The following is a 14,312-nucleotide window of genomic DNA, read 5'->3' as shown; positions in this document are numbered from 1 at the left end:
CACACACACACACGCACTTGTCGCGTGTTAAAATGTGTTTTGTATTTTTATTAATAATCTTTTGCTTCACTTCTCTCTTTTGATTTGTTTTCTTTTAATAGTTTCTTTTCACACAAAAATAATGAAAGCCCACTCTCCTCTCTGTTTGGCCTTCGATTTTCTAGAATAGAATTGGTTCTCTTTGCTCCTCTCTGTACTCTATTTTTTGTTGAATTTTTTGGTTGCGTTTCACTCTAGTTACGAAAGAATTTCGTTTTGTTGTGCATTTTTTAACGATTTTATTATTACTACTGGATAGCCACCACGCGAACAATCATGTGGGTCGGCGGGGGGTAGTGGTGATGCAAGTGTGTGTTGCAGGCGGGTTCGGGGATTACAAACTATTAATTGAATACAATTTTGCACGCACACGACGTCCGCTCGCTGCCAAATGTGTTCACAAGTGTTGGTAAGCTTTTGAAGCGAATTCAGCGCATGGCTTTTTGCGCCGCGGTTGTAGGGAGGCGAAAGCTTTCAGCCTCTGCGCAAGTTTGGCGGCAAGCGAAAGCTTCGAAACGCCAGCTGCCGAGTTCTTCTGATGCGGTGATCTGAGGAGATATGTATGTACGTACATGTGTTCATATGTAGATTGAAATGATAAACGCTCGAAGTAGGCTTTCGCTATGGATTTACCCGGTCAGCGCTGCTTGAGGTGCATGGATAGGAGCTTGGTTCGGATGCGTTTGCGGTCCCTTGATATTATCTCCATGCGCTCTTTGACGCTCGTCTGGAAAAATATCAGGTGCAGAGTGCGGCTTGCCGAACAGAGCTGGACGAGAGCGAAAGAGAGTAATAAAAATTCGAGAAGATAGTGAGAATCAATCTCTTACCTGCTGCAGGAGACGCGCCTTCAGGCGTATGTTGCCGGGCTCCTCCTCCTCGTCAAGACTGGTGCCGTATGTCTCCAGGTGCAGATTAAGAACAAAGATGAGGGTGTCGCGTATGGTCTGGACCACACGTTGCACTTGCTCTGTGCGAAAGAGACGGCGCACGAGGTACCCCCGCACACCGGCAGTGATACGGCTGGCCGCAGCAGTCTCCTCCTCCTCCTAACGGGGATCATATACAAAATTTGGGGGGTGGGGTAAAAAATAAGGTTTGCTAGCTACTTAGGCACCTGATTGATCGATTTAAAAATATATACTATTTATTGGTTAGTAATTTTTCTGCAACCAAAATTTTTGTTAGATCAGAATTTTTGTGCCCTTTGATTCCGGCAGTATTTGTTAAGGCACGTGGTTCTCTCGGTTTACCGCTATTTCTTATGGCTTCTCGCCCGCCCAACGCTGCATGCGAAAGTGTATCGATTAAAGAGCAATTGAGAGAAGGAGAGAAGGCCATTGGTGGCGGAAAAAGAGGTTAGGTTCGGTTCGGTTCGCTCCCGGGCCAACTAATTTGAGATTCTCTTCTCCGTCGTCTTGTATGAACTCACATTGCGTCCGCGCGTGGGCGTTGACGTTGTCTTCCTAGCTGTAGATGCGCTACCCTGCTGTTGCCCCTGGGGCAGACCACGACTAGGTAGACGGCGGGCAGTGCTGTGGGTCCTTGTTGCGGCTCCATTGCCGCTTCCTGGGGGAGTCTTCTTAGGACCAGCGCGGCCGACACTTCCTCCACCGCCACCCACGACGCGCTGGACTAAACCTTTGGTGGATCCCGGTCCTAGGCTGGCTCTGCCGTTGTTCTTTTGGGCATTGGATGCTGTCCGGGTTCGGGGCGCAAGAGCGCTGACTGCTGGACGCTTGCTATTGCTCAGATTACTGTTGCGCAGGGGCATCTCGAAGGAGCGCGGCGTGCTTGGAGCACTAGTTCCGGACAGTGGCTGCGGCTCATAGTCGGAACTCAGACTCACACTCTTGGGAAGCCCCTCGCCTGTCCCGAAAAGGCACTTGCGAGAGGAGTGTTGGGGCGGAGGGAGATTAGGGACGCAGATGTCTACCATAGGTACGGAACCGTACGAATCGTCTGGGGTGCGCGGCGACAATACTGTGGGTGAGATGGTTATTGTGTTGCTCGGCGACGTGCAAGTGGCACCACTTGTGGTGGCCATGCTACTGCTAATGAGCTCATCGCCTTGCGAGCTGCTGGCCAGATGCTGTTGCAGTGTCTGGGTGCTGGTGTACACCGTCACCTGTTTGGAGAGCCCGTCGCGATAGACCGACAAGTCTACTTCCGCGCAAATCTGGTTGATGAGGAACTTCTGCTGGCGTTCAAACTCTTCCTGCATGCGCAGGCGCTCGTCATGCTGGTACTGAACCAGCTGGTTGAATCTGTCTCTGTGGGTCCGGAGGTAGTTTCTCAGCCCATCCACATTGTTGGCGGCCACCTTGTGATCGTTCAAGGTGCGCTCGATCATGAGGTCGATTTCTTGGTCCACGTTCGGTTGATCCTGAAGCAACATTTCCATCACCTGGCGTGGTGGTTGCTCCTGCTGGTTGGGACTGACGGGACGCATCCGAAGGCAGCCTCTGCTCGGGATGCTGTTGCGGCTCTTGGGACTGCGGCTCACCCGCTTTGCCTTCGACTCCACCGTCTCTCGTTGAAAGTGGGCCAGTGCTCGCGCCTCCGCATCCGCCGTGCGCTGCATGTGCTCCACAAGCACCTGGGAGGGCTCCTCCAGTGTAAACGATCGCGATCGTTGAACGGTACATATACCAGCACCGGCTCTTTCGTTATTCAATTTTACCGTAAGGCTCGACAGGGTCTGTGTCAGGGAGGGTTTAGCACTTGTGTCGTATTCCATGTCCTGGCCGTGCCATATCACAGTTGCCGGCTCGGTCGACGCGGATGGTAGAGAGTCGCATGCGGGCGGCAGCATTTTACCCAGACCTGACCGCTCAAAGTGGAGGATACGATTTGTGATATTGTTCAACCTGCGGTTATGGACCGTCAGCACTGAACAGCCAAGCGACGTGAGATCCTCTGGCTGAAGCTCCTGCTGCTGAGGGGTGGGCGGGTTCACCAGGATGGTGGGTATCTTGGCATCCTTCGCATCTTCAGCATCTGTCACTTCAATTCCGAGGGACTGGGGACGCTGCGGCATTTTGATGGTGCTAGGAGGTTGGTCAAAGATGTACGTTTTCGTCTGCTGCAGAAGCGGCACAACTCGCCGTGCTTCCATGGGGGTGTAAGCATTGCCGATATTTTCACTATCCTCTTGGCCTCCAGGGACTCTGACCGTTTCCAACTTCTTCTCCAGCTGAAGGGCCATATGCTTAGACAGTTGCAAATCGCTCCGCTTAGTCTCCGTCATCTGATGGGGGCAAAGTCATGCTTAAGCAGCGCCGCACCTCCAAACACACATATAAATACTCACCAGAGGCGCCAGAATGGGCTGACCATCGATGTGGAACCTAGAGCCAATGCTGTTGTTAGAGCTCGTTTCAGAGAGGGCATCTGGACTGTGTTGGCTGGGTGTGTTGGGACCGGATATGGTAGTCGTCTCAGTTGGGGTCGTGGCTGTGGTTTCAGTCCCCTCCTGGCACTGGGTCTGGCTCTCTTCGACCTCTGCCAACAGCTTCTCCATTGCCTTTCTGCGAGGGGACAATCAATGCCGTGACGAGAAGTATATCACTAAGTTATTTAATTTTTCATTTTTGTATTTCTTACCGAGTACTATCCATGATAGAAAATTAACTTAAAATTATAGCTACTTAAATTTTGAGAGATACTACTAAATCGACCGACTCCGGACCTAAGCCAACTGAACAAAAAAAAAATAATAAAAATTAACAAAACACTTCGTTCAGTTGCTACTAGATATGGAAATCTTTCGATGGAAAACATATACAATATCGATAAGATGAATGGGCGGCGAACTACGTTGAAAAATCAATTAATTATTTAATTTGTATTCAAAAGGCATTTGGTCTGCTCTTTATTATAAACGTTGGCATGCATGTTAACCATTTAGTAAGCCTTCACACATATTGCGGGTTAGCGAAACCAGAGGACAGGATAACATATTTTATTTCAAATTTCAATTTGAATTCGCGATCATAATGTCTTTACATGGGCTATCGATATCATGCTAATATTACAATCGAGAGCATATTTTTCCAAACGCCATCTCTAGTGTAGAGGGCGCGCTTTATTTTCCGCCCACCCTACAGAAAATTACCCACAACATGAGTTTTCCCTGTTAGATCTCTCTCTATAAATATACACCATTTGATAAAAAGATCACAAGTTCATGCATGTAGAAAAATGCGTGTTCAGTACTCGTTCACTTTTCGATAGCCCGAACACATCACACATCGATTACATACATTGTTTTTGCTCAATTTCGCGCTTCACTGGTGAGCGTCAATGTAGAAGTATTTCTTCATTGTCTCAATATTTCAATAACTTTTGAACTGCGCGGTTGTGGCGAAGTGTATTTTTTTTTGTTGTTTTTTGCGCGAATATTGCTGTTACGAATATTATGTATATTGCCAGAACTGCCGCCAGAACTGCCCCCAAATAAAGTGTATATAAGCATATAATAGCCAAACCAAATGTATGAATCCCAAACAAATTTACCCAAGCAAATAATCAACAAAATGAAACTAGCACGAGAGACAGAAAATTGCCACCCACATGTGCTGGAAAAATGGACTGTCCCATGTGCTCTTGTTTGTCGGGGAGTTTTAGGTGTAAACTACGTTCTAACTGTATCTCCATTGTGTGTGCGTGTGACTCTATGTGTGTGTGCGGGTATTGGGGGTCTTGCTGACTTTAGTTTCGCAAAAATGCTCTTTGTCTAGTAGATGCGTTCCATGGACGCAATACCCCCTCCCTTTGATCGAGCGGGTGACTCAAGTCATAGTCACTTGACATGGAACGCTTTCCCATTGCCCTCCCCACTCCCCACTGACAAGTGTAAAAAGGAAAATCAAGAAGCGCCAAGTTTCGCACATATATACTTGGATATATGTATGCATACAGGCACTCACACTTGCATGGTTGTGTGTGTATATTCTGCGACGCAATTGAAAAGACATCGAAGGCCAAACAACTTTGCTTTTTATATGTACATATGTTGTTGCTGTTTTTTTTTTTGTTAGTTTCCTTTGTTTTTGCTATTATCACAACTTCTTTTTGGTTAGGGCTCTGCGAGAGAGCTTTTACTTCTACTCTTGGTACGCGCGCACGCTCACTCTCTCACAGGCGGCACCCAAGTTATATTCACTGGAAGGTATGGACGGTACTGCTTTTCTCACTCTCTTCGTCTCCCAAACACGTTTGCCACGAAAATAAAATATGTATGTGAATATCGCTACAGTGCCCCCCCAGAAATGCCTTGCCTTTAACTAACATACCTTGCACTCGTAGCCGGTGTAATGTGACAGCGACGCGTTGCGTTGGCCGCGGCCCCCAACCCCGCTTCCCACGTTAAACGTAGCAGACCAACAACAACAAAAAATAAGAAAAAAAACAAATGAAAAACAAGGGGAAATGTTAATCATTTCACAAGTCCTTGAAGAATCGCAATAACATTATACCTTCGATGGTGCCACAACGCAGTTGTTTCTTTGTTTTTCCAAGAAAATGTCGACGTTCACGTAAAAAGAAAATTGCAATCACCCCACCACAACTGAACATATGTATGTATGCATGTACATTTGTGTATGCGTGTGTGACTGTGTGAGAGACGGGCCCTCGAAATATGGATTTGTGTTTTCATTATTTTTGCACAAAATCCCCTTTAAATAAAAACAACAATTTTTTTTTTTTTTTTTTGCTTTTCCTCTCTCCCTCGGACGCTTATGGACTTTTGTTGTTTTGGTAAAATGCCATATTTTTATGTATTTTCATTTCTACGCAGCAGCCATCCCAGGGGTCTCACTGTGAACGTGAACTGGGTGCCACACTACAGACCATTGTGAGCCAGCATCTATAACTAACGGTAGCGGTAACAGTACCGATATCAGGAATCAAGTGAAAACTACGCCCATGCGCACAGCTGATTCAGAACCTTTCCTAACGGCAAACGGATTGACTCTCCTCCACTCCAATCAAAATCGAAACGGAAATCGTAATCACCACAAAAAACTGTAAGAGAGAACTCCCTCATCCCCCGCTAATAGCGGGAGAAGTCAGGAAGCAACGAAACAATACCAAAGCAGAAATAAGGAGAGCGGAAGAGTAAGAAGAGTGCATCCCAAAGAACACAAACACTACGCAAAGGGAAAATGTTACAGCTTCCCCGCCCATCGCGGTCGACGCTGCACTGTGGTCTGGCCGCCCTGATTACAGTCCTGCTAATGACCTGGTAAGTTGTTTTCCCGACAAAAGCATACCAAAATGCACAACCACATATCATGTCATTTGGCCCAGCCCAGTCCGAGGGTCCGTTAGCCTGTTATTAGGTGCACATACTGAATGGTGCACAGGAGTTCTGTTTTTCAGGCAGGCACAAAAATATGATGTAGCGGAGAGACTTGAGGATCCCTATTTCGTCCCTGTATTTCATAGATAAACATGAGAAAACTTTTGATCAATCGAATCAAAGTTCTTCAGTGGGTTTTTGGTAAAACTATTGGAATATATGTATGTACATACATATGTAGATACTTATGAAAGTAGCTGGCATAGAATAGGATTGACATAGGATTATAGAATAGGTATATAATCCAGAAACTGCAGAATCCTTCATAAAAGGTTGACATATGAAGTTTATTGACGATTAATTTTTTTTAAAAGGAGATTAGTGTAGGTTTCTATCGAGTATTTACCCCAAAAAAATATCTCTATTGGTGTTTTTTAAATTTAAAAAGTTAAAGTTATTTATTATTATTATTTTTAGCTAAAGAAAACATGACTATATACAGTAAACGCTCGGAAATTACCTTTCGAGAATTAGGACCACGTCATTTACAAAGTGGTTCTAATCTCCGAGCGTCTACTGTATACCGAAAAAGTGAACAACTTTTGCCTATTTGAATAGGCAGATCAGATGAAAGATAATTCAATTATATGCCCATCGGAAATACGAAGTCTGCCCAATGTACAGTCTCAGAAAACTTCGATCCCAAAGACGGAAAATAAAAGTCATTCTGGTCACTCAATATAATTCCTTCGAATCGCGACGCACTTATACATAAGTAAACATTTCAACTTTTAAGTGGGTCATGCAGCAGCCCGTTGGACCACTCCGCCCATTTAAACGCTTCGAGCATTTCACTCATGGGCAGGAGGGGCCGGCAGAATGACGAAAATAAGTTATATAGCCGGTGACACAAACGCTTACGGTAACGGGGGCCGGCAGCAGGCGGCAGGAGGAATGGAGCCAAAAGAACGACGCGTGCCCAATTCCGAAAAAAATATATGTATGAAAAGTTGCAATGTGTTATTTTAAGAATAAATGTACATATGTATGTAAATGCATACTACAATGTACTTATGTACATACGTATGTACATATATGTATGCCTGATCTCTTTTTACGTGCTTGCACCTTCATTTTGGCGGTCTGGCTAGTGCCTCCTCTCAGTCCACTGCCCTCACATTGCCATAGAGTGCAGTAAGTATGAGTGCCTTTTATATATGTATGTACATAAATGTCATTCCATGCATCGTCCTCCTCCACTGAGCAGCCCCTTTTGAAAGGCATCGCGTTGAGCATTTAAAGCATTCTGTGTGGCGCAATTAACCAAAAAATTAAATGAAATGAAACACAGAGAATGATTTGCACGGAAACAGAGAAGATCTAGATCTCTCGCCACACAAAAGCACCATGCACCACACATATGTGGATGCATGTTACGGACATACGTGATCAAAACAATACTGCATACGTGAATATATGGCTTGTTAAGTACTGGCTAAACCAGGCCAGAATTTACTCATTACATACAATCTGCGTCACTTGAATAGGGCATCTCATTAAGTCAGTTTTCTGTCGACTTAACCGAAACGAAGATTTAATTTTTGGTCAGCTTAATAGCTGTGTTTTGCGTGCTCAGGCCAAAGGTTTCGTTTTTTTTTTTTTTTTTGTTAGGTGATCCTGCTTTCGCAATTTTCGTCACACTTTAGTGCTGTTAGGCGCACCATTTAGTGTATTGCACGCAGGAAATACTCTGCTATGTCACAAACCATACAGTACACTGTATGTTAACAGTATACCCCTAATTCTGTTTTAAACGGTCCTTTTTTTAGACGGTTTAGAAATAATACGTTTTTATTCCATTTAGCACGGTTCAAAATAACACAACACATAGAAACAAATGTAAATTTTTGTTTCCCTTTCGTTTTTCCCAGCGTTTCCTAATTTTCCCCCTAATTTTAGCAGGTTTTAGAGATACGGAAACAATCACCTATTTTTGAATACGAAACAATGTCATTTTTACGCGGTTTCTTCAGGAACCAATCTACCAATCTACCGTGTAAAAACAGAATTCGGTGTATATGTGTCTTTACCGATGGATTGATAAGCGAATCGGTGTGTTGTTGCATTGTCCAATTATTTCAAAGCAGAATTTGGGGTTGGGTTAAAAGAGTTCAAAAAGATCGGAAAGTTTTTGGGAAAGTGAAAACCGGAGCTTACCTGAATATATTTTGCGAGGATTAAATAGACCTTTCAAACTAAATATTCTATTTGGTCAACAATTGAATTCAAAAAGAAGATTATGTTGGGGCTTGGTGTGTGAGCAGTGGATGATAGAAAACGTCCTCTTCCAATGGCGAGCTAATATAATGCCGCCAATTGCTCAATCTCTAGCTTGCTAGAGATTTGTGCTACAAAAGATTTTGGAACGCAGAGAGATGACACATCTCATTAAAATTGTTGGTGTGTTCAACCAACTCTCTTCTTCTTATCGTTAGATTCCGTTGCCCTCCCAGCCTTGTCAGCGTCATCGATGTGCTGATAATCCGTGGTCCTAGTCCACTTAAGCTTGACCCTTCTCGAATTAAACAATTTTTGAACGCCTGAAGCTAAAGGCCGTGTCGTGCGTCGGACCCTGTAAGAGGTGCTCCTATGCAGCTGCTTCCTCGTTTGGCCAGTTCTTAGCGCTCTCTGCTGGCGTATCTAAACGGGACAATTGTGCGGCGTTTGTTGTTGTTGCTGCAACTCAGCAATTCTATTCTGTATGTATCTGCAACAGCCGTAAATCAGTCGATCGCATCAGCAGTTCTAGAATGCTCCATCTATTCAGCTCTATCTCCATCTGCAGCTTCCCCGCTTCCCCGTTTTCCCGCTTCTTCACTTCCGCAAAGCCTGCAGCGCGATAATCAAATGGGGAAAAAGTCAGAAATCGCGAGAGATAATAAATTAGACGCTTTTCAAGAACAAAACAAGTCGTCAGCATTTGGTAGGGCAAGACAAATAAACAAACAAAACAGCAGCGCCCAATACAACAAAACAAATACCGAAAAGAAGTAGGACCGCTTCCCATCCATACATTCCGACTGTGAGATAGCCGCTACTCAGATCATTCGATGCTTGGGCTTCAAGCAGGTCAGGTGTGTGATGTAACACTCGCCTCAATGATGGGAGAGCGGATGACACGGCAACATATGTTAATATTGTTTAGACGATATCAGTAATACAGGTACCTACCAAATAATATCGTCACATATCAAATATTGCACAGACGAACATGGGTGACATGGCAGACACAGCACGTACCGGGTATCATAACCAACAGCTGGAGCTGCGTACAGTTCAAAGTACCGCGATGGTGTACAGTGATGAAACTCTAGAGGCAGTGGAGCCTCGTAACAGGGAAGTTCCCTTACGGTAGCCCCTATTGTCTGAGGTGAGCAGAGAAGCAGACAGGGACAGAGGACAGATCGATTCGATTGTCTCCGTCACCTACTAGACGGAATGCGATACAAGCTAATCAAAGCTAGGGGGTTTGCAGAATGCTTTTATAAAGGTGGATTTTGAATACCTTATTCCCAATAATGTTAGGTAGTAATCCCATAAAGCCAGATCAACTCTTAGCTCGAGTGAGCTAGTAGTACGTATAAATAGTGTGATCCGCATAGGTACACATTTATGTATGTTTTGAATATGGAAGAATTCGTCTAATAAAGCTTATGTCGATAATCTAAATCTAAAGTAAATAATTGATGGATTTCGGGTATCTCGGGTATTGTAAAAAACCCTCATTCTGCCCAATTAAATCAGATTAAACCATTACAAAATTGATATCCCATTTTATCGAAGTATCGATAGCTTTCTAGTATTTTTTATAGAGAATACCAGACTGACTGGGGCATCAACGTCAGTGATCGAACCCATCTGTTGGCTAGCAAATGGCGTCGATATCGACTATGGAGGCAACTGGTACTTCCGGCTGTTGCGAACGAGTCTGGTCCGCCACCAGCAGCCGCCACAGAGTTCACACACGGGTTCACATGGACGGCTAATGAGAATCAGCAATCCAAAAAACACACAATCCAATGTATCCGAAAATACGCTCGCTGGCTCAACCAGGTTTGACCAGATCTGGGGAACAAGACTGGGTATGCTTCCTGCTAGAACATGTTTTGCACGAACGCAACACAATACACAACCCCACACATACGGAATCTAGTATAAGCTTAGACACATTAGTTATTAATTATTGCCCTAAACGTAATAATAGAGTTGAGAGATGTTCGGGCTTCTTTGTGCAGTTCCGATCGAGTCGTTGGCATCTACAGTCGAAATCTACACTCCTACTGCTCCACTGCTCTTCAGCTGGCACTGATAGTCCTATTACTTGCAGGGTTCGACCCCTTGGAGTGCTGTTCCTTGGCCTTCTCAGCTACTGGCTGTACTGGACGCGCTGCAGCTTCCGCATCGTACTTACGCCCGAGGTGCGCAGCAAGCTCGAGAGTTGGGGACGGAGGGCAGACGACTGGCGCAGGAACAGCCCGAGCATGTTCTGCGCGGTGAGCACTGGCTGCCTTGCCACCTTGGCCGTGCTGGGCCACATCATATCTGGGTCCACGGTGGTGCTGACGCTTCTAGTGCTGTCCGCACTGGTCTCCACCAAGTATAACTTTAAGTTGCTGAAGATAGAGCACAAGGTGCAAGGTGAGTGGTTGTAGGTAGACCTGGGGCAATGCAGCAACTGACTGAACAAAATATCCTTGCAGATTTCCAGTGGTCAGAAAAGCTCAACTACAATAACCTGGAGTCGGAGGTGGAGGACGAGTTCCTGCCCGATGTGAATGAGTCGAATCTGTTTGTTCTGGAACGGGCCAGCGATGTGGCCACCATCAGCTCACCCACCGATGTCGAGGAGGAGGACGAGGGCAGTGACGACATACCTTCGGAGCTGCTCATACCAGATGTGATACCCGAGATTGATGAGAACTCCACGGACGAGGACGACGAGCTGGCCCCGCTCGCCCAGCAGAGGCGGGAGGGGGCTTCTGTCTCCTCTCTGGCAGCCAACCCCAAACGGGGCCAGTCGGATGCCAGCTCCTCCTCAGACATGGACTTCCGCAAGGGCCACTTCAAGCGCGACTCTTCGCTGTCCACCACCTCGTCCTCGTCGGAGGAGAGTCTCTCCAAGGGCCTGCAGTTCCCTGATCACACCACCGTCGATGCCGGCGATGGACCCCAGCTGCGGCAACTCACCTCCGGGCCCGCACACCAGATCTCTGACCCGGCCAGCGAGCTGGTGGCTTTGGCCGTTAAAAGCCAGGCCCAGGCGCTACTGGCCAGCAGTGGCAAGCTGCTGCCTAGCCTTGTCTCCGGCCTGGTGCAGTGGGGAGCGGGTGGCAACAATGCTGTGGAGGCCGTGGATGCTGGGTCTCAGCAGCAGCAGCCGCAGCAGCGGCGCATAGTCACCGCCTTGGACTCGTCCGACGAGAGTGATTTTGAGATACTCGAAACGGATGACTTTAAGTAATTATCGGTTCCGGTCCTAGCTCCAGCTCCAGCTCCAGCTCCAGCACCGATTTGCCGTATTATAAAGCTATTACAGTAACTAAATGCATATACTATAACCTACACGAACACACACACACACAAACAACCAGGAGACAGACAACAACGCAAGACGGAACGGACAGAAATGCACACAGACACAGCCTCAGAAACAGACACACTCTGATGGAAAAGATATATCCCTGGTGGAGATTGGCATGCCATATTTCTTACTGCAGATCTGCAGACCTGATGGTCATATATATTTTGCTACTGCTATATACTATACAGCCACATGCATGCATGCATATGTACGTACGAGTATATTTGTATATGTATGTACAATTAAATTTTAGTGTTTCCAGTTTCCAGTGATCGGAACAGAAAGAATCTTGTTTCGAATTTTCGATTAAAGCTGACTTTCGATAGGTCCTCCAAATGCGACCCCTAAGCGTAATCGTTGCAACGTTTAATATTTTGTGTTTGCCTTTTTCGACGGCCATTTACAAATTTGTTTGTTTGTCCACTAAATAAGATGTGCTTTTACTTCTTCTTACTTACTTCTTTCATACATTATGTTTAGTTTGTACATCTATTTGTGTTTCACTTTCCTGCCTCCCCCTGCCTCCACCCCCTTCCCCGCCCGCTAACGACGCTAAACGCTAGAACAGAAACAGAGATGGGACAGGAAAGACAGTATGCCACATGTATGTACATATCCACCCCATGCACACAGACACACACATATGTATGTATATGTATATGTATGAATATATATGTATGTTTCTTATATGTATATCTGTAGATGACAATGTAAGGCCCTTAGCTACTTAATCTGTGTTCCGATTCGAAATGACAAAAAAAAAACACACACACACACAAAAAAAACCCAATCTACATTTACATCAACAAAATGCAAAACACACCAACAAAATATTAATCAAAAGAAGAGCAAGAACAAAATGGTGCAGGTCTAGACACAGTGGCTAGGGACAGTCTAAGCCCACTTTCCACACCCGTGTCACATGTATTTTTGAGTTCAAGATCCTCTGCTTTCTATAGGCCCATATACATGTACGTGCACAAACATATACCTATGCAATACACAGAAAAGAGAATAAAACCAACGAAAATAACGGCAATTTATAGCATACTTCGGCACCCCGAAGCTTACATATATACCCTTGCAGTCGGACGACCAGAACAGATTAGTAAATATTGTAATCCGGATTTAAATCCATGTCGTTGCAGGTCTCTACTTTGTTAATCGGTTTAGTAATGCCTATAATAACTAATAATACTAGCTGCAATCTGTACAATTCGATTGAAACATCTTCCGCAAATTCAAAGTGGTGCTTGTTAGTTTGCCAATCTCTCGAAAGGGTCGTCCGATTTAAATGAAATTCGTCTTAGATGTATTAAACCATATTCAATGTGCACAACCAAAGACAATACAAATGGTCAGATGGGTAACGCCCAAACTTTACAATGGTACACGACTATTTTTTTGGGCTGGCTTTGGAGCTGGCTCCAGGCTGTCGTAAAATTTGGTTGAAAAGCCAAACGAGAGCGCTCAGAAGCCTGAAATATTTACTAAAACTGACGTGGGGGCGAAAATAATTTTGCGAATTTAAGCAGATATTTCAAAGTTAAATTAATTCATATTACTAAGATATTAAATATGAATACAGAGGGTATAATTAATTATTTTATTATCCAACCTGCCAATCGCGAAAGGATTTTCAACCCTTTAACTTTTTACCCAGAACCAATCTACAAAAAACTACATTTGTGCTACACCAAATTTTTAACTTGAAATTATTAAAAGCAGCAAAAAAATATATATATATAGCCTGTGCGATAATCGTTATTATTGAGCTTTACTTTAAACTGCTCAAACATAAACAGTATGAATAGCTATTATAAATATAACTCAAAAGTAGTAATTATCACCAATGAATATTCCTAAAACCTAACCCCTAAAGAGCCTTAAAGCCTCTGCCGACGAGCAACCGTTCTGTAAAAAAGGGATCTGCAAAAGTCGGCTGCAGTGGCAATAGACAATACAAGAGGATTCAGTAATCCATCCTTCAGCAAAGACGGTTGATCCAAGTATTTTTATCAGACCTCGCAAATAACGATTGATACTTTCGGCGTGTCTGATAAAAGGGACAGAAAAGACCCGAAAAGATCAAATATGTTTTTGCTCAATTCGCTCTTTTTCACTTAATTTTTGTTCCTGTTTTTCACTGAGCATCTTATCGCGAGCGAACGAATAAACAATAGCTCAATAGATGCGGAAAACATGAATAAATTAAAATATACATGAAAAAAATCTAAATACACTACTCGGACACTTTTTTGGTTCTGTTCATCTAAAGACACTTTTGCTGTGAGCGCTTGATCAAAAGTGTCACTCTAAGTTGTT

At 44.6% G+C, this 14,312-nt stretch overlaps 2 protein-coding genes across 5 annotated transcripts; one reads left to right on the top strand and one right to left on the bottom strand.

Moving 5' to 3' along the window:
• Positions 1 to 187: 187 nt before the first annotated feature.
• Cp110 (Centriolar coiled coil protein 110kDa) lies at positions 188 to 3,819 on the bottom strand. Of its 2 annotated transcripts, XM_001355251.4 has the most exons (6): positions 3,646 to 3,819; positions 3,353 to 3,569; positions 1,472 to 3,289; positions 870 to 1,088; positions 673 to 808; positions 188 to 587 (listed from the first exon to the last, which is right to left on the bottom strand). In XM_001355251.4, exons 1-5 carry the CDS (start codon positions 3,657 to 3,659, stop codon positions 677 to 679), a joined length of 2,400 nt encoding a protein of 799 aa, XP_001355287.4. In that variant the 5' UTR covers positions 3,660 to 3,819; the 3' UTR covers positions 188 to 587; positions 673 to 676. The 2 variants fall into 2 exon arrangements, with proteins under 2 accessions (XP_001355287.4, XP_015040943.2); XM_015185457.2 differs by lacking the exons at positions 188 to 587; positions 673 to 808; positions 870 to 1,088 and adding an exon at positions 1,164 to 1,325 and having other exon boundaries at positions 3,646 to 3,818.
• Positions 3,820 to 4,347: 528 nt separating this feature from the next.
• Positions 4,348 to 14,076, top strand: LOC4815952 (uncharacterized). 3 transcript variants are annotated; one of them, XM_001355252.4, is made up of 4 exons: positions 4,348 to 4,534; positions 5,846 to 6,289; positions 10,734 to 11,044; positions 11,107 to 14,076. In XM_001355252.4, the coding sequence occupies exons 2-4, from the start codon at positions 6,210 to 6,212 to the stop codon at positions 11,865 to 11,867; spliced, it is 1,152 nt and encodes a 383-aa protein (XP_001355288.2). In that variant the 5' UTR covers positions 4,348 to 4,534; positions 5,846 to 6,209; the 3' UTR covers positions 11,868 to 14,076. The 3 variants fall into 3 exon arrangements, with proteins under 3 accessions (XP_001355288.2, XP_015040944.1, XP_033240907.1); XM_015185458.2 differs by having other exon boundaries at positions 5,843 to 6,289; XM_033385016.1 differs by lacking the exon at positions 4,348 to 4,534 and adding an exon at positions 5,277 to 5,621 and having other exon boundaries at positions 5,843 to 6,289.
• The last annotated feature ends 236 nt before the right edge of the window (positions 14,077 to 14,312 follow it).

The sequence above is a fragment of the Drosophila pseudoobscura genome, chromosome X (assembly GCF_009870125.1).
Source record: "Drosophila pseudoobscura strain MV-25-SWS-2005 chromosome X, UCI_Dpse_MV25, whole genome shotgun sequence".
Lineage (NCBI taxonomy): Eukaryota > Metazoa > Arthropoda > Insecta > Diptera > Drosophilidae > Drosophila > Drosophila pseudoobscura.
Note: the sequence above shows the minus strand (reverse complement) of the source record. Positions and strands in the feature narration are given on the sequence as shown.

Bases quoted from the DNA above. Each gene is read 5' to 3' on its own strand.
- Cp110 (XM_001355251.4), bottom strand. The intron at 1,089-1,471 runs GTGAGTTCATAC...GATCCCCGTTAG, and splicing joins CGCCCACGCGCGGACGCAAT to GAGGAGGAGGAGACTGCTGC. The intron at 809-869 runs GTAAGAGATTGA...GCTCTCGTCCAG, and splicing joins AGGCGCGTCTCCTGCAGCAG to CTCTGTTCGGCAAGCCGCAC.
- LOC4815952 (XM_001355252.4), top strand. From the start codon at position 6,210: ATGTTACAGCTTCCCCGCCCATCGCGGTCGACGCTGCACTGTGGTCTG. The intron at 6,290-10,733 runs GTAAGTTGTTTT...TATTACTTGCAG, and splicing joins ACAGTCCTGCTAATGACCTG to GGTTCGACCCCTTGGAGTGC. The intron at 11,045-11,106 runs GTGAGTGGTTGT...ATATCCTTGCAG, and splicing joins GATAGAGCACAAGGTGCAAG to ATTTCCAGTGGTCAGAAAAG.